Below are 23,862 nucleotides of genomic sequence, written 5' to 3'. Positions count from 1 at the left end.
CATTGTAAAGCCTCTGCCGAAGAAACCAACACTCGAACATAATCATTAAAGAACTACCGCCCAGTTTCTAATCTCCTATTCATATAAAAAATGTCTTAGAAAAGGTTGTTCTATCCCAACTTGTATCTCATCTAAATTCAAGCAGTCTTTTTAGCAATGCACAATCTGCATATCGCCCTTGTCACAGTACTGAAACTATTCTTCTAAAAGTAGTTAATGACATTCTCTCTGCTTTTGGATAGCGGAAAGATTACAGTCCTCACCCTGCTTGATTTGTCTGCAGCATTTCACACAATAGACCATGATATATTACGTCACCGTCTCCAGCATGTATTTGGCATTCGTGATACAGCCTTAATGTGGTTCAAGTCCTACTTGGTCAACAGGACACAAATGTGTCTGCAAATGGAATACACTCCAGCCCAATCAATCTATGTTATGGTGTTCCTCAGGGGTCTGTTCTTGGACCTGTTCTCTGCCTTATATATACTCAGCCGCTCTCAAGTGTCATAGATCATCATCGAGTGTCTCACCATTTGTACGCTGATGACACCCAAATTGTACGTTGATGACACACAAATATACAAATCAAGCCACCCAACTGAAGTTGATGCTACCATCCAAGGTGTAGAGAGGTGCATTTCTAAATCATGGATGCCATGTAACAATCTACAGATGAATGATGATAAAACTGAGGCCATTCTGATCACAACACAAAGACTTTCTCAGTCACATCCTTTACCTCAAACAATAAATATCAGCAACACCAACCTTAAATTCACACAGTCAGTACGAAACCTAGGTGTTACTCTGGACAGTACTCTCACATTGCACCAACATGTCATGAACATGCAAGGCTGCATATCTTGAGCTGAGACGCATCAGCTCCATTCGCAAATATCTTTCAGCTGATGCCACGAAAACACTTGTATATTCATTAGTACTTTCAAGACTGGACTATTGTAACTCAATTCTGTCTGGTTCATCTCAGTATCTACTTCAGAAACTTTAAAAAGTTCAAAACACAGCTGTTCTGATCATACTTAGAATACCACGATCAGAGCACACCTCCTCTCTGCTCTGTACCCTACACTGGCTATACATTCTAACCAGAATCAAACATAAAATTTGTTCTCTGTGCTACGTTTCAATGACGTACTCAAGTCCAACATACCAATTTGACCTCACCCATGCGTACACACCAGCAAGATACTTACGCTCCTCTTCTGACAATTGTATACTCATTATTCTCACTACGAACACAAAGTCATATTGACATCGTTCTTTTGCATACCAGGGCCCAGCAACGTGGAATGATATATACACTGCTCTCGGGCACCTCTGCTTACGTAAGGTTTCCGTCTTCAATATTGAAGCAAAACACATACGGAACTGGACCAATTGACGTAAATAAAATAATAACATACTGCAATGCTTACCATTTGAAAAGAGACAATTGTCACTAGAATATTCTTTTCAAAATAACATTAATTTTGAACACACGTGATACCACCCCCGTGTTTTCGTGACTCGCATTTGTCGGCCTATTCTGCGCATATCTTTGGAAATATGTAATATTTATTGATCGGGCGGTGGAAATGATATAGATTACTTTGGACTGTTTCTGTCAAAATTTAGGTTAAGTAATTAGGTCAGGTTTATAGCTGGTTTTTTTTATACAAAATTCGACATAAGAATGCCATAAATGGCAAGAGACCTTAAGCAAACTAAACCGATCTTGTAAATTATTTTTAGCTATCATGTGGCAGAGAAACAACAAAGAAATGGTTATAATATTTACACCGTCTTGTTTAGAGGGAAAATTGCTAAATAATTTAGAAAAAGACTATAAGCTGGGGAGTTTTTTGACAATTCCGTTCTAGGGGCAAGTTGACACGTTGGGTAGCAGACGATTTTGTATGTGTGGGACAACTTGCAAAACTGGAAACTGGGATTAAGATGCAGATTTTGTAAGGTATACATTTCCATCTTTTTATAATTTATTTATTTGTATGATTCTAACAGATGCATAGTAAATATGATTTTCTGGGTCACAGGTTCAAGAGGGTCATGGAGGGGGTCTTCATGTTGACATTTAGAAATAACATCGAGTCAAAATGTGGGATATTTTTGCACACTTTATGATTATTCCTTTTTTAATTAAAGTACGAACATTCTTTCTTAATACAAAATAAATTTATGATTTAAAAAAAAAAAAACACGTGATCCAATGTTTACAGAAATCACGTATCGTTGCGCAGAATTAACGGACGCGCAGAATTGGCCGACATGATGGGTGTGTTGTGTTGTGACGTGATTTAGATTTGTAACGTACCTTTAACAATTTTTCAGTCATACCGCTACGATGTCTGCAATGTGGCAGTTTATTGTGATGTCTAGCACTGGGGAATCATGGCGCTGACATGTAGCATTATGTCCCACTCAAGTCACATTATCCTGACACCAGGCCGACCTGTCCTAACACTAACCTCTTAATGCTTTACGCCAAGCGAGGCAGCTGTTAGTATCATTTAGTACTGTCAAGTAAAAGTCTTATTTGACTACGTATCATTTCTGCAACTGATCATTTCGAGCCAGCATGCAGTGCATATATAAAGCTGCGGTTTTACTGTACAGCTGATTTCCTACAAATGGGATATGAAATAGTCAACGATAATATAATTATCTACGCAATATTTAATTTTTAAAAATCAATTTATACCGTGTGCATTGCTACACTTTTTCATGCCGGAAGTTTCAAGAGGGTACTTGTACGACATTCATTATGAACCCTTTTGATTCCAAGAAAAGTCATGTAATAAGTGTAATGACATCCAAAAATACTTAATATTCATAACTGAACAGCTGATCATTGATCTGTTACAAATGGATATAAGTAGGGATTGTCTCCCCTTCACAACTGTAGCAACCTAAAAAATGTAAAACTTTTGTTGTAATGGCCTGACAATGAAAGCAGGCCATTTAAATGCCTATGCATTCTTAGCTGTTTACCTCATTTGCATCATCTTCCTGACAAGGTGTTTGTCTCAAAAGAGTAGATTACCCCCACGACAAGTTAACAAATAAAGGTTGCTGAAATGGGCCTTAAAATTTAATCAGGTAATTTACTAACGAACATAATAATGTGTGTAAATGCCAAGGCTTTTTTCAAGCTTTTGTGTGATCGCGTTGAAACGGATAGGCTTGCTCTTTCATTTTATTGCGTTAAAACTGATACAAATTCGCTCCATTCCAATATTACCTTAAATGATCTTCGTCACTATCTTTACATTTCTTTCAAAAGACAAAATAACTTTCTGAAAGCATTAAATCAACAAATAACAGATGCCTGCAACATTCTGTGCTGATACAAGATTCTTCACTGTTGCGGAAACAAAGTTTCATGTTAAGGATTTCAAGATCGTAAAAGCTAATGTAATAGAAAGAATTGATTGATATGAAAGTTGGAATGATCATATCAAGGAGTAGCAATAAATTTCAGGATACAAAAGAACAGCAACATAAACAAGAACTTCGAAAAATTCATAGCTATTGAAATATGCTTATTAATTACACGAATTTTAGAGCTTTTCAATGCATTGAAGTTGTTTTTTTTTAAATGATCAGTTGTTGTTTTTTATCAGATCACATTATTGAGGTTCTCATATATTCTTGTTGGATCTTTCTATGCTTTTGAATAAATGAACAGACAGACATCGCTCATCAAATTAACATGCTTAAAACCTGGACAGTCAATTGTAGAAGACGACGAAGAAACAGTGAACTTCATATATGTCCAGGATTAGAGACAGCTTTTGAAATTGTTGATTGCCAAAGTCACCGACATTACACTTAGTATGCCGAAGGACATCACATTTTTAAATAATAGAGGATGCAATTTAAATTCATCGGTGCAAATGAGAGAGAACGCTTTTCCAAAGATATATGAAAGTGTACAATGTATTGCGGACATAATGCACCAGATGCGAGTGCGACAATGGTTAGTAGAATGCCCTCATTAATCTTTACTACATATAACTTTGTGGTGGGAGGATACTACCTACAAGATCATAGAAATATAGGAAATAATTTATATACGTGTTCTACTTTATTTTTCAGATATTTTAGACACATCACAGATTAGGTAATCTATAAACTATCTCTGGTATGTGATTTCCATTCATGTGAAAAAATACTTGAACCTAATTTTGGGTGTCTCTCTAAGACTAAAATGTAACGAGAACTCGGTCAAAGAGGGAAGAGAGAGAGAGAGAGAGAGAAATGTGGCTCGTTCTTAGCACTACCATTTAGGAATTAAAATATATCAATGCACTCTGTGGATAATTTATTTATCTAGTGGGTTATAGAGGGTGTTGGTAGAAACGACCTCAGCATTATCGTAAAATATACATTATGCTTGTATGCAAGTAGTGGCTTGACTTTCCGCGATTTCCGCTGGCGATAATTATTTTAAATGGTTATATTTGTCTCCTAGAAAGACAACCAATGCAAAATAACTGAGCGTTCCAAGCATCATTTACCTTTCTTACTATAATCAATTCTGATTTCTTTTCCATTGACCATGTCAACTATTCTCGAATCTTTGAGTAAACAGTGACCCTTTAGACATATACGAAAAAAATAAAAAAGTGCATTTTTTCAGAGAGTTTAAACATTATTTACCTAAACTTAACTGGCAGTTTTTGTAGTTTTCAAAGAAAATCTTCTAATATCAGTGCGTTCTCCACCGGATGCAAAGGATAAAAATTCCTGAGTCATATTTCTGGCTACGACAGATTTGATGGGAATATTTCAAGGGAAGGGCCACTATGATAGTGGGCTACCTTTTCTAAGGACATATCTAAATATTTGGGCAAGTTCATCATTGCTTTACCGACACATTACACACTACCCCAATGTGTTATTGTTTAAAGGCGAGGTATATTACCATGTATTCATTTTGAGATTGTGTTCAATGTTATTCAACATTTTAGTGGAATGCAGTTCGCTCGTATATTCCTCGTCTTTTAAATACCTCGTCAACATACATTGTTTGATCAAATGCATACCTTTGATGCCAAGATGTTCCTTTGTCATTGAATATTATCTCGCCATCCTGTTGATTTGATGTAATCAAAGCTTATCAGGTTGAAAACAAACATATCGCAAGAAAGTGCTGCATGACATTCTCATTCACATTAATCCAGTCCTGTGTATCGTTACCAGGGAGTTTAGAGTAGACCCATGCATAGATGGCCAGCTCTTATTCCCTAGTAAATCGTCTATAGGCAAGAGATTGGAATGTTCCTAGTGCTTCAATACGGGCGTTTATTTTCATGGTAAGTAAAATTATTATATGCTCTTTTTGTTCTCCGTAAACTTTACATTGTCAGAATCGTTCAGTATTTTACGATATTGCACATCTTCATACTGCACTCACGTTCAGGACACGTGTGCCCAATAGTGTATCAGGAACTACTTTGTAAACAAATCACGTACACTCGTGTAAAAGACGCTTTCCGTTTTGGTTGATTAAATTTGTTTCTGAATGAACTAAAGCAGATATTTCGCGGACTGCCACATACCAGCTGCTTTGCTACATTCCGAGTTAACCTTTTTGATACAATGCTTCGGATTTTGGCGATAGACGCCGGATTTCATAAAATTGCTGGGAACCTACAAATAACATGCAAGTTGCAAGACATAAACTGTCTCCTTTAGCTGGTAATAAGAATATTCGGCAAAAATATACTTAGAGTTTTACATCCTGAATTTCCTCAAAATGTACTTTCTTAGTTCTGCAAATCCAAATTAGATGAGCCATTTCATGAGTTCTCAAGCTTGATTACACATTTCGAAATTGCATTGTAATTTCGACTATATACCAAGTGCAATTACATCCTCCTTACTTTACTCAAAATGAAATAAACATTAAATTCCATGTCGTCTTTGTGATAATTGCAGATGAAAGACTTCATATTTCCCTCCCCCACATTATGATTTCAAATAGTCAATGACATAACAAACACACTTGAAGATGTCAACACGCTTCTCCCTCGCTGCTGCAATCCGATTATTTTCATGTACAATTTGCACAGATGAATCCAGTCCATATCACGAAATTTCGTAGAATCGAATAAAATACCAAAATCTATTTATTCCAGATCAAATGGAAAAGTTGTTGAATTGCGCATTCACTCTAATTATGTCTCCAAATTTCAATTTTAAGTAGACAAAAACGCAATTTTCTTTCGAAAGTTATGTCTAGCGCGCGACTAAGTTAAAATCTATCTGGGCGGAGTTATGTGCGCATTAATGATGTTGTTTCTGTGTAATGATGAATCTGCGCTTGTGTATTTAGTTTGGAATACGGCATACATTCAGTTACTTTGTTTCTTGTAGTGTATTTTGTTTATATAATTAGGCCTTAGGTAGAAGAAAAAAAAAATGAGTATATAAAAAAGATTACTGCATTTGTATGGGAAAATATGAACTTGTTTTGTCAGACGGATATACTTCACTCCCAAGGTCATGCAGTATTCCATCCGAAAAACTCTTTAATATTTTCCCATACAAATGCAGTTACTTACAAATATTGTTTTTCCCGTCATGATCGGTACAACTGACACAAAAACCTTGCAACAAGCTTCACTGTTGTTCTAGCTGAATCTGCTGAAGTGAAATGGTGGCTACAGATGGGTCGATATATCGGAAATAGGACGAAATCGCAAAATAATAACCTGTAATAAAAAAGAATAAGAGGAAGAAAGAACGACCAAACGATACAATGAATGTATGAACTAATAACAAAAGTAAGGAAACACAAAGATATGAAGAGGTAAGTGATAATAAAACAAGCAAATAAATCGAACCATACGCAGTTTCATCGCTGACAAATTGCTACAGTGATTAAATTTATACACAGTCACGTATTTCTTAATCAACTGGCGATTGAGGCAAGTAATCTAGAAAGGAATGTGGTTTAATTAGATATTTTATTTGTTACAGGTGACCTTTAAGAAATGCACTGCTGTATTGGAAGTTGTGTTTCAATTATATTGTCTGCATATTCTCCGGCACGCTAGTTACTATATTTATTTATGTTGGTCAAGAGGTAAAAGAGCGTAATTACCCAGTCTTTAATATTACAACTGTCTTCATGATAATGTAGATTGTCCAATTACCTTGGCACTAAATAATCTTCATGTGTTGATGTGCGGTAAAACACCAAAACCAAATTAAACCACAGTGCTGGAACCTAGTTAATCCAAGTTGCACATAACTTGATCCCGTGCCTTCACATTTTGTGATATCTGTTTGTTTTTTAAACATAATTTAAAAACTATAAATTTATTCCTACTCCCTTTATGCAAGCAAGTCTAAAATGAATAGACTCTGTGCAGTAATTTTGGCCGCATAGGATATGTCTTCTTTCTTTTGTAGCTTTATATGTTAGGGAGACTAGGTTAGAAGATTGACATTGAAGGAACGTGTCTGAATTCGTGGGTTTAACCCACACCTAAATGTGGATTTTTAAGCAAAATATTTTTCCCTATGTCTTTTCAAAAAGATTTCGTCCAAAGGCAGCTAGAACAATAAACACCAATATACCAACAACAATCCTTGGTTCTCACAGACCTGTATTTGAACACCTTGTACATTGTATTCATACGACGCTAGATAGGAACAGAACTTACATTTTCCCCTTATCTGATAATTTATTACCCACCTAATCCGACGTCTTTTCACTATTGTGTGGTAATACCAGCCATTCTCTTTAAAGCCATGTTATCGTACGAATGCCTAAACAAAAAATTGAAAATAAATATAAGAAAGAACTAATAATAGATTTTAACTAAATTCATACATTTCAGAAGAAGTTTCGCTAATTCAAAGTAAGCCAACTGCTGGTCCATTATTTTTAAGGTTAATAATCGACGAAGATATGTTATCATCATCTAACAATTAGGTCGAGAATGTGATTCTTTATTTGGAGAAATATCGAAAGAAATGTAATAAGGGATATTGGTGAATGTATCTAGAGTTTTTGCGGATTGTAGAATTTTAGTTATTTTGGTGAAAGTGCAATTAGAAAATGGCACTTTTACGAATTCTTAAATATGTTAACAAAGATGATACAGTTTTGTTGTGTTTCCAAATAAATCAACACTTTACCATGCATGATCTTTAATAATAATAATAATAATAATAATAATAACTTAAAACACACACCGAGAAAAATAGCTGCTAGCCTGTGAAAGTTCGAAAATTCAATTTTTCTCATAATCGAGTATACTGTCATTGTACATTGTTCTTGCATAAGGATGTTGATTTTACTTTCTCATTTGTATAAAATGTCCCAATCACAAAAGTATTCGAAACATTGTGTAAACTTAATAGCTTATATAATAATCTGCTTAGCAGGAACAATCAGATTAACGTTGAGATTTGTCAGAATGGAATAGACATTTCAAAATAGTATTTTTTTCCCAACAGGTTAAAACGAGTTTCGTTTCCGCACTGGTCTCTTTACTGAATTATTGCCAAACAATCTTCAGAGGTCGCTTAATACTTGTAGGTTCATCAGCATACAATAATGCAGTTTTCATTTCAGTGCATGTAGATTGTAATTAACGTTGGATTACACATACCTATCCTTCTCTTGTATTATATTCGATCCATAAAGAGAGCAAATGCAGACGTTTAGCTGTACGCTACATGCAGTTTAAACAGACCTACATAAAGAATATGATACCTTTTTAGAAGTATATCTTTTAAATGCTACTGACACCAATGATGTCAAAGAAACACAATGCAAAGAAAAAGAGCAGTAAATTGCAAAATGGCATCAAAATGGTTATCACAGTAAGTTTTATCCACCGGAACACAAACCCGTTAGAAAAGTCTATCAAAGGCTGTTGTTCTTGGCAAAGCGGGATTTTTATTGGCATCCAGACGTTACAAAGAGTACAGTTTCGGGGGCATTATTTGCGTGACTGAAGGCCATTATACCTTGATACAACTGCGAAGACAAGCAATAGCTTGCATTCTACGGCTGCCACATCAGCGTTGTGGTTCATAGCATAACAACGAGAGCACTGACAAAGCGACGTGGTGTAGAGGTCGGGTATACTGTTTATTCCATATTATAGCGAGCAACAAAGATACATATTCACAGATGATATTATAAAATCAGACAGCTAACAATGTAAGACACCCAAATACTACATGCCGAGGTCAATCAATAAACTGGTATTGCTGAGGGCGCATGGGACGAGATTCCAAAACGAGGATAAGTTAAAATATAATTCTTAGTGGAAACTTTAGTGAGATTCGTTTTACCCTCAGACTGAGGCACTTTTATATGCTACCGACTTTGCGTGCGATATTGACAGTCTTCTGATCTTTTCATCGTACACATCCATGAGTGATGAATCACCTTCAAAAATTGATTGTTACAGGCGTTTGACAGAATCTATCAAAGCGCTAGTGGAATGTAAGACTAGTCGTGACGATTCTATGACTAATTTTCTGCAAACAAAGTATTATCAGAAAGGGATAACCACTCTTAGGATAAGATTTTAAACAAAGCTCAAACGCCTATCGGTCATATTTATTATTTCCCTCTTTTTTCGGTATTTATTATGCATTCTATAGAGTTTCATGAATGATTAAATGACTCGATCAAAGTATACATCTATATTCTATACAACGTTAGCAATTTATAAAGGTGAAATATTTTCATGTGATATTTTAGTTGGCATCTTTTCAAAGCGAATACGTTCTGGAACAATGGGATCCATTGATTGCATAATATGGAGAATCGCCAGATGCAAATAAAAAGGTGCCATAGTATTTTGTGACAATTTTATAGTTTTATTCCCCACGTAGAAGCATGGGATAAGACAACAAATCTGATAATCTTTGATGACATTTTGTTTACATGGTCCTTTAAAGTGTTTTGTATACCTGCAGATTCTATATTCTCCTCCGTGGACTGCAACCTGACAAACTACAGATTTATAACACCCTCTGTATATGTTAATAATGTTGTTACTTGGCTTGTTGACAGTGCTAAAAGGTCATTAGTGCTAGGGTACCTAAATCAGATGTAACTGATGAAAAATGTACGACCTATCGTTCATAGAACTTGTGAAGTAGTTAATTACGGTAATTCATTGTAACACATGAATATTTGTTATGTTTGATGCTTTGTTTGGATCTTGTACAAGGTCTAGTTCCACAGTAGGGACGCGAAGTTCAGTAAACAAGTCAAAATGAATTATTTTGATGTTGGACTTTCTCATACGGAATGTTTCCCCAAGAAACGCCATTTTTCTCCGCCTCGCTTTATACCTTTATCGGGGCTCAGCAGAAGATATATGGGTCTAGATCCTATACCCAAGGGAGAGTTGGAGGATATGATCAGACGATTATCGCGACCAAAAGCATTACCAGAAATGAGAAACAATGTAAAAGAATGTCTGGAGGTGCGGTATACAGAAGGGACAGGAAGATTCACGGGAAGAAAGAGAATGAATGAAAGGCAATACAAGCAAATGGTGGACAGGTTATATAGTGGTAGATCTATGCGTGGGGAACAAAGACAGAAAAGTTCAGAAAAGGTTGATACACAGGACGATGTAACATTGGAGGAGAAACCGGAAGGGGCTGATTCGCAAGATGAAAGGTTAGGGGTATCCTTCCAAACAATCATTGGGGAACCAACATCGAAGGAACGGCTGTCAAGACGCGATTCCTCTGTACATTTTAAGAACAGATTCATGGGTGCTTCTCAGACCTTCAAAGGGGCATCTTCTGACATTCAGATTTCATCAGGAGATACGTCGAAAGGGATTAATTTGAAAAGTTCTCTGCCCATTAGTGCTAATGGAAATGGAAGTGTGCAGAGTATCAAAAGTAATATGACTGTACAAAAGGGGTCAGAAACGGACAAAACTGTAGATCTCAGGTTTCGCCTTAACACGAAAGGTGTAGTCGTTAAAAAGGAACATATCAGACAGTTTAGTGAAGATTCAGTCATAGACTACGTGGCAAATAACAACAGGAGTCCCGGTGTTCGAAGTTCTAGATCTGGAACCATGATTTAAGGTTAAAAATGTAGAATGCATGCATCCCATTTTATGTCTTAAAAGCAAACATTCCATCGAGCATCATATCTAAATAATGCATTCTCTTAAGTGCTGAAAGCAAACAGAAAACGTTTTACTATACGTCAAAAACGTTGACAGTGAAATAAATGGAGCTATAATTAGACAGGGAATACTATTCTTAAAGGGACATTACATGTGCATGTATTACTAGAGAACCAGGAATGAAACTGTAAGTTTTGCTTATTCATGATGATACAAAATTTGTTTTTAAGCTGCAAGCCAAAACTTTCCTTTGAAAAGTGCTTTCAAATGCAACTGTATTACTCTACCAGTTTATTATATTTTAATAGATGTTGTATTTAAGCTTTAAGAAACAAACAATTGAAAATACTTTGTTTAAAGAGTAATATTTTGTTATCTACCACTAATTGGTCACCAGTCGAAAATTGTTTCAAAATATACCATTGTAATTACGCTCTTGATTTGATTATTTTAAAGGTGAAAATTCGTTTCTTTATTTCCAGACGTACGAGACGGAGACGAGAATATAATAAACAGCGCGATTATATCTTTCAGTACGATGTAGTTAAAATGTAGGCGTTCCAATATTAACATCTCCCTAATTAAGTTTTAGTTTTAGTCTTCCATTATTTTGTTTTTATGAGGTATGCACTCCTACTTTTATCAGTCTATACTTCCGTACAACATTCATCCAGTTAGGTCAGATTAGACATCTAAATGCACAAAAATAAGGAAGATATTTTAAATGCAAATGACCCAGCAAGCTTTACAAACCAATGCGTCAGAGTTTTTAAGTGGTACCTGGAACGTCACAATATGATCAATTTGGAATTCTGCTTTATAACGCCATGGATATTAGTAATAACGCCGAGCACTTCGCTTCAATTTTCTCCACATGATATAGCCAATAATGTACTAAAAGCCAATAAACATAAACAAATCTATTACCTGTTACGAAAAAATAATGCAACATGACCATATCATGACACATAAAACATGTATTGCATGTATGCCTCAGCTGGTTCATTTTCTGACCATTGGAAGTGGTTTTAACCATAGAATTAAATAGACTGAAGTATCATGTAAGTAAACAAACACTTTGATATGAACATGAAGATTCAGCGTTGAGAACATCGGATGCCATGGTGACAACAAATATTTCTAAAAGTTTTGTAGTGATACAATATGATACATTTTCTTTTATTAATATTGCATATTTTTTCAGATCGTCAATTAAAATTTAAATGACCTAACATGCAAGGCGTACATTCGTACATTGGATTCCCATTTACATTACAAATCATATGGCCCTATTCAGATATGTTAAAATGAAATATGATTAATGTGTTAAATTCACAGACTTTGTGTAAACGTTTAAATTGGGTAATTACATATTAAAATATATTAATACACCTAATAACTTATATTTATAAATTATAAGAATTGTCTTTTCATTGAAAATAATTTAACTCAAAATGACCTGTATTTTCTTATACTGCACGATGTTGCCAGGTAACATTATGTTCCAACAAATAAATAGTTAATGAACGAAAAGAATATTGTACACCTTTTAGATTCGAAAATTCAAAGCATATATATATATATATATATATATATATATATATATATATATATATATATATATATATATATATATATATATAGTTACAATTCTTTGGCCTTAAATTAAGTAACAAAAAACAAAAAACAACAAGTTTTGTGAAATTAAACAAAATTTTTTATTTCCCCCAAAATATCAGTGAAAATTTAAAAAAAACGTACGATATTATGAATTAAATCTCAAATAGTCTTCGCTAGTCCGAAATTATAGAGTTCGAGTGGTATTCCGAATGAAGTCCAATTTATTGTTCTGATGAGCCAATATCTTTGATTAGTGTTGATATGCTAATAAGCTTGATGAATCATAATGATATAATCCAAAACCTCTTTAAATGAATTCACAGTAATTCCAAAATAGTTACTTAGTTCATAACATCTTGTAATTCCACTGAATAATAAATCTTCTCAAATAATAACTGAACACAACTAGATGAATGTCTATACAACAGATGTTTAAATTAATTCCGTTACTCGCTTCCTTATGTAAAAAAAACAAGACTCAGTTTCAGAACCAGGATTAGTGTCATAAGTTCATTTCCAAAACATTCCAACTTGTCAACAGGTTTTTTTTAGCAGCCAACCAATCAGAAATCAGGTGAGCCAGAATTTCCTAAAATGACCTGAACTAAAATCTCATCAAATTTGTCAACAAGATCTTTTCTACACCTTCTAAGATTAAAAGGCCACATGAACATCTTTATCCTAGTTAAGTGTGCAACCCACTATCCACTATTAATGTGTTTACAAAAATGACCCTTTACTGATAAAGATTTATTGCAAACGGGTAGTCTAAAAAGTGAATAACTAAAACAATTGTCAAGAGCTGCTATCAACACTTCTCTTCCTGCACACCTAACGGATGTTTTATATGCCAAACAAACAACATACTCCGAGGGTACATATGCACATCACAGTTAACACAGTCATACAATGGTATCTTTCTGTATGATATATGAAGCACAGCTTGCATGTGCTCCACTTTTTGTCCAGTATGACCACAGAGTGTAGACGTAGCAGAACAAGTTTCCTTTTCTGCATCCGAAAAAGTCCCCAATCAGTAGTCCGGAGATATCAACTCCACAAGAGTGTAATTTTGTAGTTGCTTTAGCGATGTTGTTTTGTAGTCTTCTTTAAAGTGCATATCTCAGACAATATAATATAGGCATTGCTCTGGCCAAGATTGATAAGGAAGTGGAAAGAATATTTATGCCATTTCTCGCTGGGTCTTCTTTGATACTCGGACGCACGTTCGTTGCTGTGATTAACTCATATAGAGCTGTAGACAATTACTGGCTATGAAATCTAGAGCCTCGTCGAATTCGTTAGTCCACTAAAGGCTGTCACCTCTTCAGCTGCTGCAGAGTTGGTGGACAAAAAGCGGACCAAACAATCAGCAATAAGATATCAAAAAAAGAAATACATGTATTTTCACCTGCAATATTTCCATGGATGAAAAATGTGTAGTACTGTTTACTCAACAGAAGACAAACTTTATTTTGTTCTCGAGAATACAAAATATATATCATGAGAGTCATGTAGCTCAACCTCTAAACATGTTTGCATTTATACTTCTATGTTTGCAGTTATACTTCTAACCATGTTTGCATTTATACTTCTAACCATGTTTGCATTTATACTTCTAAACATGTTTGCATTTATACTTCTAACCATGTTTGCATTATACTTCTAAACATGTTTGCATTTATACTTCTAACCATGTTTGCATTTATACTTCTAACCATGTTTGCATTTATAATTCTAACCATGTTTGCATTTATACTTCTAACCATGTTACTGAGTGGTATTAAAAAGACAACGCGTGTTCCCTAGTGTCTGTAAATGATTCCTTTATAAAATGCAAACTGTATGAAGCATATCTAATTTGTTTGATTTAAATAATTGACATGACAATAATTTGTTTTCATCAGTTAGCAAGGATTACACTTCTGTTTTTAATTTGCGTGTGTGAATGTATATACATAACTATACTAAACAGGCCCATAGGTACCGCCTAGGTACCGCCGTGTTTGACTCCAGAAAATATGTTTTGCGAAAAGTGATTGCACTGTGATTGAAGTAAATGAAGTTGAGAATATTTCCAAGTTGAAAAATGTATGATAAAATCCAAACTCTGAAGTTAAATTAACTTCTTGCTTATAAAGCAATACCTAAATAGTCATGGACTTTAAACTGAATCGTTTGAACTCGATACAAGAGTGAACTAGATCCTTCTTTTCAACTCAGTCGGTTCACAGCCAAGAATAAAAGTCACCACACATGCAAAATGAGTGTATCGATGTCCGAACCAGGTATTTTGTGATGTGACCGCTCATACTTTCGAACATTATCAGCATTATGACAAATGTATCATTTTATTTTTATCTAATTACTGAAAATAACGTTGTCTATGGTTAGATACTATTCACCTAGTTTGCTTTTCATTATTTCAAAAGAACTCAGCGATGTAAGAAAAACGATATTTACCTTACAACGCTGCTCAAATTCCACAATATATCATTGTCCCCATAAGTTCCTATGTAATAAATAAATAAATAAATTAATAAATAAATAAATAAATAAAATCGTATTTTAGGATAATATTTATATCATATAATCTTACTTACATATGCTAAAATTAGAGTCGTATTCGCCAAAATGTCGTGCACGACTATGTTACGCCCATTAGGTGGACTACTTAAGTAATTCGGGGTGGGGTGGGGAAGAGCCATACCCCACACGCCTTTATGCACACAGAGTATGCTATTCAATCGTACTCGATTCTTGGATAATTAAGCCCCAAAGTATGTTTCAAAATATCCAAGATTCTATGCGTCTATTTAAATGTGTAAGCCTAGTTAGGTAGGTAGAACATTTTTAATTTAGAACGGTGAATGAAAGGAACAAGGATGTTATGAAGAGGTATTATCCAGTAGGGTTTTCAAGCCAAAGTGAAATACCTTAATAAGAGGAAATTAGTTATTAGCCCTAAAAATGGCCGACATTTGACCTCAGGTTGTGGAAACAGACTGAATGTCCTAAAGAACTATGAAAGTTTCCTTGGTCCGATTCTTGTAGTCCAATGGAGTAACGAAGTCACTCAGAACCGAGGAATCCCAATGATGATACGGTTGGACCCGTTGGGTCTTTCATCCATGACACTTGATCAGCTCATTCATGATTAGTGCTACGATTGGGAATGGGCAGTCATAGAATTGTTGTCCCAGGGTACTGATGTTGTTAATAAGTTTCAAGGCCAGCTCAGCTTTCCTCTTAAAGTTTCTGTTCAGGCCCCAATCGTGGCGGTACTTACGATGGGTTTGAAGCATTGTTCTTAGAGTCTCAGTATACTGAATAATTGCCCCGTACTTATCCAATAGATGGGTTCTACCCCAAGTTTCCATGTGGACGAAAATATCGCTGTCAATGATTGCTCGTTGTAGCGTATCAACTTGTCGTTTTGGCTGATCTCTTCTTGTTTTGGCTTTTCGTCTGTTCCCAGATTGTTAAGCAGCAGTTCTCTGAGGCACTGGTAATCCTGTTGTTGGAATGATTGTTGTAGGTGATGTTGGCGTGGGCTGTGGTGGGAAGGCTGTTTTATCTATATGTCTACCTTGGTTATGTTCCCTTTCTTTTGTTGATATTGTTGCGTTTGATGCTGTAGCTGTAAATATTGTTTTTGCTCCAGAAGTAGTAGCTGTTGTACTTACGGTTGACTGTCGAAACTCTTAAAGTACAGTGTTGCCGCAGCTACTACAACTATTGTTGTTGTTGTTGTTTTGGGTGAAGTTCTCTTATATAGTGCTATTGTGAGTAGCGTTCTTTTCCCTGGTGCTATAAGCTAGCTGGGTGTCCCTAATTGCCTTAGAGCCAGTCTCATTCTGCTGCTTACTCTTTGACTTCCCCGTGCCCCTGTGGGAGGCCTCTTTCTGAGACTGAATTAAACTCACTGTAGTTGTTCATGTTGTTGGCATTGGTGTTGGTGAGCTAAGACATACCTCCATTGTTAGATTCGTGGAAGGAGTGTTATTTCGTTGTCGGGTACTCTGAGGCCGGGCAGTTGTAGAACCGATACTTGGGTTCAGTAGGGCATGTGATCTGTTATTATTCCTCCTTTGAGCCTCGTTTCATCTTAATGCTGGCCTTCTTTGAGGCGCCATTTTCCAATGATATCGAGTTGTATTATCCTCCCAGACCAGCAAAAGCATAATACGTTTAGCTCGAAGGCTCCATCTGCAGCGACTTCGACTTTTAATCCCCTTATTACATTCAGGACTTCGAGCGGGATTAATGTTTCCATCTCTGACTACTCACTAATGATAATAATGTTTATTGCTCTGTTAATCGTTAGTTTAATCCATGTGCAAGTGAGATGGATACGAAAACAGTTTCATTAAGAGGTATTTTCTTCACGTGTGACATTAACTCCGTGAAAGTTTACTTACAGTTTTGAAAATGATTTTATAAAGAAAATATCGCAAGCACCGCAGTCAAAATGTTCACAAAATCTACTTAGAAGTACTTTCACCAATTGTATTCATAAAATACAAATTCGCATTGTTATATTTATTTATTAAGGTTCAAAACATATATTCTTATGTTTTTATAATGAAATGATAACACATAATAACTTGCGGGTGAAAGGGTTAATGCGTTAGGAATGTAGTTTATCTATCTGATGTCTTTGTTTTATTACAGTATCGATCGACAGACAGAGAAAGATTGACGTCGTCTGCTGTTTGATTATCTCGGTGACATTTTGTGAGTTGTGTGAAAGAAGGGTTGTGAAGATAGGATTACTGTGGTAGGAGACGTAATTGTACGTTTCCATACTCCTGGCATTTGCATATTTTCCCCACCCTGCACTCGTAACTACTGGTATGGTTAGGTGTTTGAACAACATTATCCCAAGCCTTTTATCTAGTAGCAATATCATATGTAAATCTTTAAAATCCACTTAAAGTTTTGATCAAATATCAAATGGAACTCCGTGTCAGTAAATTGATTATTTACAATATTCTGTACACGCGAAAAGCACTGAGATTGTTTACCTGCATATTCCACACGTGTTTCATGTTTTCGGTCTCATTACTTCCACTATACATCCTCTGCTAATAATATTACTGATTGTGTTAAAATTTTATAAAATGCAGTCGCATTTACTACCGCCATTATCATTGCTGCAAGCGGGGGAGGGGGCTTGCTTGTATATATTTGTTTTGTTTTGTTTTTTGTTTTTTTTGTTTGTTTGTTTTATTTTAATTTTCCAGCTTAAGCTTTTGCAGGCAAATGCATATTTGTCATACAATAATAATTTACATCTCAACATGTAAAGACCCTGTTCGATTTACTCATTTAACATTCTTTTCTTAAAGTCACGTGTACTACTGTCACGTATCAAGACGTTCTATGTCAAATGCTTGAACAATTATTCTCAATTTCAGTCAACAGCAATTAGCAATGTGTTAAGCAGATTTGGCCCAAGACGGAACGCCTTGTTTTCAATTATAATTTATGATAATATAACTCGTACCACATGCACAACGTTTCGAGTTCTAATCCCGTATAACACGCGCTCAACGGGGACAAGAGCAGACCCAACATTTGATGATGGACAGGCAAATAAGATATTCATTGTTTTTCTATTTACGATACTCAACAATCAGCAAAGACCCTGATCGGTCGGCACATTATATGACAACATCTTGGTTTACTTTGCTCGCACTAACTTGTGCAAGACCAAATACGCAACGTTATGTTTACAGTAATAGCTCCAAAATTTAAGAAACCATCAACCATTCACAACCCTGTGCGTATATACTAGAAACCGTCCAGCAATATCAAGGAAGGTTAGGGGTACTGACTTATGGGATTAGTACGGTAGGAAATTTACACACCAGATATAGAAATGACTTTATATAAGACTACCTCAGGCACTAATGAGTCTTCTGGTATGCATGCACAATGAATTACGAGGTTTTGTCCTCGATTGGATATCTTAATTCCATACATATCAAATCCATCTGACATTATCGCAGCCTACAAATACAACACTAAAACAATATTCATTTCCATTGTGTTAGATAGCATCATTATTTACCTAAGAGTATTGATTACAGTTTTGGCATGTAATTCATCCCACTTGTTTAGGCTGTCTCGATTCATGTACTGTACTTGACACGCTGGGGGTAATGGCGGAGGGCGAGTATTTAAGTCAGCTATGCATGCTTGTGTGCGCATATTGGTGCGTGCGTGTGTCCTTGTGTGTGTATATGCAGAACAACTATTTGATGTAATGGTTTGAAATTGTAAGATTACTCAGAGTAACAACAGAAGCAAATGAACAATTTAGGAGGATGCGTATCAATAGCTGCTAAAGTACTGCCATTTAAAACGATATTGCTATTATTATACAAAATTTCAACTCTAGAACATCCAGACAATATGGTGTGACTAAGAGATATAAAAGAGAAGTGAACAAAATTACATGCTTGTTTTGTCCTAAATCTGATGAAAGTGTGTGTGTGTGTGTGTGTGTGACTCTGCCAGGGTTCGAACCCGCGACCTCCCGCATCAGGGGCGGACGCTTTAACCATTTAGGAAACCGGAGCTGTCGAATTTGTGGTGTTCTGTATAATTATTTTGCGTTGTTTGTTAGTCTTTATATAATTATTTTTGTTTATTTCATTAAATGATGTTGTAATGTAACATTGTATGTTGGACTTAACATTGTCCAAAATCAAGCTTATTTTCTACTTGACCTGAATTATTGACTTTCAAAAAAAAAATGTATTTAGTAAACAACTAATACATAGCTAAAATAATCTTTATGCGTATGGTTTTAATATCAGGATCATTATTAATAGAAGTAAACATGTTCATTTGAGTCCGAGTCTATTTAATGGAACTCCCCTACAATTTACGTGGCTACCTGACATAACCCAGGTTATATAATATAATATTAGTAACAAACATTTTAATAATAACTTACATTTTATTTTGTAAACATTTGGACATTTCAAGAAGGATATTTTCCATTAGATAAGTTTCTTTTTTCAGGAAATGCTAATTGTGGCCTGAGGTTAAGTAGAGGACTATATAATATTGTCACTGAAAAGATTATTCTTTCGTGCTTTAAGCTATAGCAGAATCAATTTTGCATTATTGTTGTCTTCAGAAGTTCATTTTCGGGTGGAATTTATTTCTTCAAATTATTTAATGCAGTGATTATTGTCATAGAATTGTATAAATCCTTTTATTTTGTACTCGGATTTCGATTTTTGTGTACAACGATGCCTGAGGGTGATTTATGTATATTGTACAATATTTCGAAATAGTGAGTTCGGCTCATCCTATGCCACACGTGCGAAGTGCTTTCAATGGGAAAAACCGAATGCTGCCAGCGCACAGACAATGTATGACGACTTCGTCTGTGTATAAATGCCTCACTGTAAGATTTAAAAAATGTTCACATTACAAACGTCTTTTCAGTGAGCGGTCTACTATAGTGATGCAATGATGGGCCAGAAATCAACAAATACAGAAACTATCTTCATTGAAGTAAGGATATACGAATATTCTGGACCTATTGCGAGTATCTTCGTGGGGATCCTTATGGAGCAGGAAATATTACAAATTTAAAACTATTGGAAACGGAAATGGACATTCGAATTAAGATAATACGCACATAACCAGAATGTTACGAAATGGCATATGAAACGGAACGATTACGGACTTGAAAAATGAATCACCAAAATTATCAAAAAGGAAAAAAAACACGGAACGAATACGGGGTTCAGATTTAAGATTACTTACTGGAATTTATGGATAAACTAAAAACGGACAACAAACACCGAATGTCTACAAAATGGACTATAAATTCGTTTGATAACGAAATGGATACTTTATGGACTATAAATGATTATGGGATAAGAAACGAAGGGACATCACACAAACAGGCAACTTGCCAGAATTTTGTATTACTTCTATATTAATCGCAAACATAAACAAATGCACAATACTAGAAACATATTCACTTAATTGTACTAAATAATTGCTTTTTTAAAAAAAAAAATGCCAGAATTAAACATCTCGAAATTACTCCTAAAAATGTTACTTCGTTTTTACCGGATTTATTATCAATTACTATACCGTGAATCTATTAAACTAAGACTTGCATATACTTAGCTAGTACCATTGAAAACATCCCTGCAACACGTGGGATAACATGAACAGTTTTACTAGCTCATGCAGGGCGCAAGTGCTGCCCGTGCATTAACCAACTAACTCTTAGGCTGAATGCATGCGCTATGCAATTCCAGTGGACCATAATTTGAACTCGGTCAAGTATTTTCTTCTCTTTACACAAACATTTAGTCACTTATTACTTTTCCTACCCACACTAAACTGCTTCCACACTTAAATCTAATATAATTAAAAAATCAAAAAAAAAAAAGAATTTGATCTTTACCAGCCAGTCCAAACAAAAACACGAGGGGTATCATAAACAAACAATACAGCACAAAACTCATAGCAATCACCGGACAATACTGATCCCTGGCACGGATCACTTGTGTAAACAAAACTCTTCAACTCCAGCCAGGGTCTAAGAATATCTAAACACTAGTTATGGAGGTGTACAACCCCTAGAAAAAATTAAAACGAATTAAAATTTTTTAAAACTGATACAATAAAAGACATATTTGGCGGAAAACATTAACATAATTTTTTTTAGACACTAGGGAGTCTTCTCTATGATGCAAGTCTGAGAGGGACCGCACCATAACCTTTAAGAACAGGAACCTAATAAGAACTATACCACCCTGCAGGCTGTAACAACCATACAGATAAAAAAAATCATTACTTTAAGATGTATCCAAACATCTACAGACAGGTATAGAATCACGAATAAGATTCGAGATAAATACGAGAGAGTGGAATCTAAACAAACAATATACAAATGACATAGATAAGAAAATATACTCAGAACTAACGCACTTTATTAATGAAATTATGAAAACGTTTAGAAATTATAAGTAGACCTTAAAATTTAGTTTTAAATATCATATATAAACCAAAAACACACGCGATGCGATATAGAGGATACCAAAAAAGCAGGAAACTATATAAATGCAGTTATTTATTTAGCATGGAAGTCTCTTTAAAAACAAACCATGGCCACAACAACGGAATTTTGGCAACCGCATCCTCTCCAACTATACTATGAAGAAGCCTATGAAAAGCATCTGATGTCGACCCTGATTGATGCCGCTGAATATCTAACAGAACTTGATGGGTCTGAGGCATTCCCGAATCAGCGGTATAGAGTCGCACGGCGGAAAAGATATATGACCAGGAAACCAGCCGGAATACCTTCTAACCGGTTGCCTTAAACAGTCCCTTTTAGAACTACTAAACAAATTGCCTCTTATCCAGGGAACCATTTTGGCTTGGTATCCCATTTTGATAAAACTATCTAAATAAGCTTGATCTTTTGGAGCGCCACATCAAAATTTAACTTTTTCGTCCTAATAGTGACCCAACTTTTCATATGTCGCTGAGGCATATGTTAAATAGGTAAAATTAGGGCATTTTTTATGTACACTATGTACTAGAATTATATCGATTAGTTAAGAAGTATGATTTTTTTTTGACTTGTTGGATTTGATCTAATTGCACAGGTGGCTTACACATTATTGGGATTTTTTTATCGTCTATTATTAACAACTGGACTAGATTTGAAATAAGTACGGGCTGGCATTTTGGGGGAGTACACGACATCCATGGCAGGCTTGCCGAGTTCCTTGCTTCCTTGCCTCATCGGACATCGCACACTGACGGAGACTTGGAACCATTTCCACCCGTCAAAAACCAGGTGTCCCGATGTGACGTTATCGCTCCGACCAATCGCAATGGACGTTATAGACTGCTTGGGTCGACACCTGGGGGTCGTTTCACTAGCGTCGGCGTAACTTACGCACAAAGTAGGAAGTTACGCACGCCATAACTTACGCAAAGTGAGCGTTTCTCTAAAGTGTACGTAAATCCGATACATCGTCGCAACTTGCTTACTTGCGGCAACGTTTAATCCTGTGACTCTTTAGGGATAGGAGACAAGAAAGGTGTCCTTAGTAATATAAACTTCCGACACGATTGACAGCTTCCCAGACGACAAAACCATTTTATCTGACTACCACAATAGCGGAGGTAGATTTACGGTCTAGTACATGGTCTTAGGGGAAAATTTAGTGCCTAAGAGACGAAATTATGACAAACTATTAGAAGCTCTATTCTAGCCACACCACTACAATTACAGAGAAAACTACAGACAATATATACACAAGTAGAAAGATATCCTTAACAACTAACAATAGACACAGAAATCTAACAGGTTACTAACAACATTGGAAAGTAAATGCAGTTAGCGATGTATTAATATCAAAATGAAAGAATGTATTCTCTATATAGTTTGGAGAAAAAAAATGTGCACCTTTTCTATATCAACATCCAGGTCTTAAGCATTGTAATTAGGATCATTTATGCCAATATCAAATATAAACATAATATTTGTGCTTTGATTTATTTAGATAAATACAATTTTGAATTAATGTCTTATTAGTTTTTTTTTTAAAACATTATTTCACTTCAATGTTACTGTACCAATCAATATCGAATTATTTAGCGCCACGTGTAGATACAGACAACTTGTACATACCATGGCATCTTAATGGAGATTGAAGTGGAGAAATTGTTCTTACAAAGAAGACAGTTTTAAATTCTTGAAAAAAATGTACCAACTGAAAAAAGGAAAGTATGATGACATAACATAATACTTCTGTGTCCCCCAAAAAATATTTTGTGTAAGATATAATTAGTCAAATGGAATTCATTGCTTACTTTCTGCAAATTAGGTGTATTATAAAGTGAACTTGTTTGTAGAATTTATAAATTTTATTTTTCTGTGATCACTTATATTCTGTTGTCACTAATATACTAAAAGTGTCCTTGCAAGTAGTTCACAAATTATAAACTTTGTGTCAAAATTGTCTCAATAGCACAAGTCTGATAATCTTTCCACTTTCATTGACAAGGCTATAAACGATCACTTCAT

General features: G+C 35.2%; 1 protein-coding gene across 1 annotated transcript; it reads left to right on the top strand.

Moving 5' to 3' along the window:
• The first annotated feature begins 9,194 nt into the window (after positions 1-9,194).
• LOC149781404 (uncharacterized) lies at positions 9,195-11,589 on the top strand. Its single transcript, XM_089934745.1, has one exon. It carries the CDS (start codon positions 10,278-10,280, stop codon positions 11,109-11,111), a length of 834 nt encoding a protein of 277 aa, XP_089790871.1. The 5' UTR covers positions 9,195-10,277; the 3' UTR covers positions 11,112-11,589.
• The last annotated feature ends 12,273 nt before the right edge of the window (positions 11,590-23,862 follow it).

Source organism: Sinohyriopsis cumingii, chromosome 15 (assembly GCF_028554795.1).
Source record: "Sinohyriopsis cumingii isolate HCF-2022 chromosome 15, ASM2855479v2, whole genome shotgun sequence".
In the NCBI taxonomy this organism is placed as follows: Eukaryota; Metazoa; Mollusca; class Bivalvia; order Unionida; family Unionidae; genus Sinohyriopsis; species Sinohyriopsis cumingii.
The sequence above is the reverse complement of the archived record's forward strand: the minus strand, read 5'-3'. Positions and strand labels throughout refer to the sequence as shown.

Coding starts and splice junctions, on each gene's coding strand:
- LOC149781404 (XM_089934745.1), top strand. CDS start 10,278: ATGAATTATTTTGATGTTGGACTTTCTCATACGGAATGTTTCCCCAAG.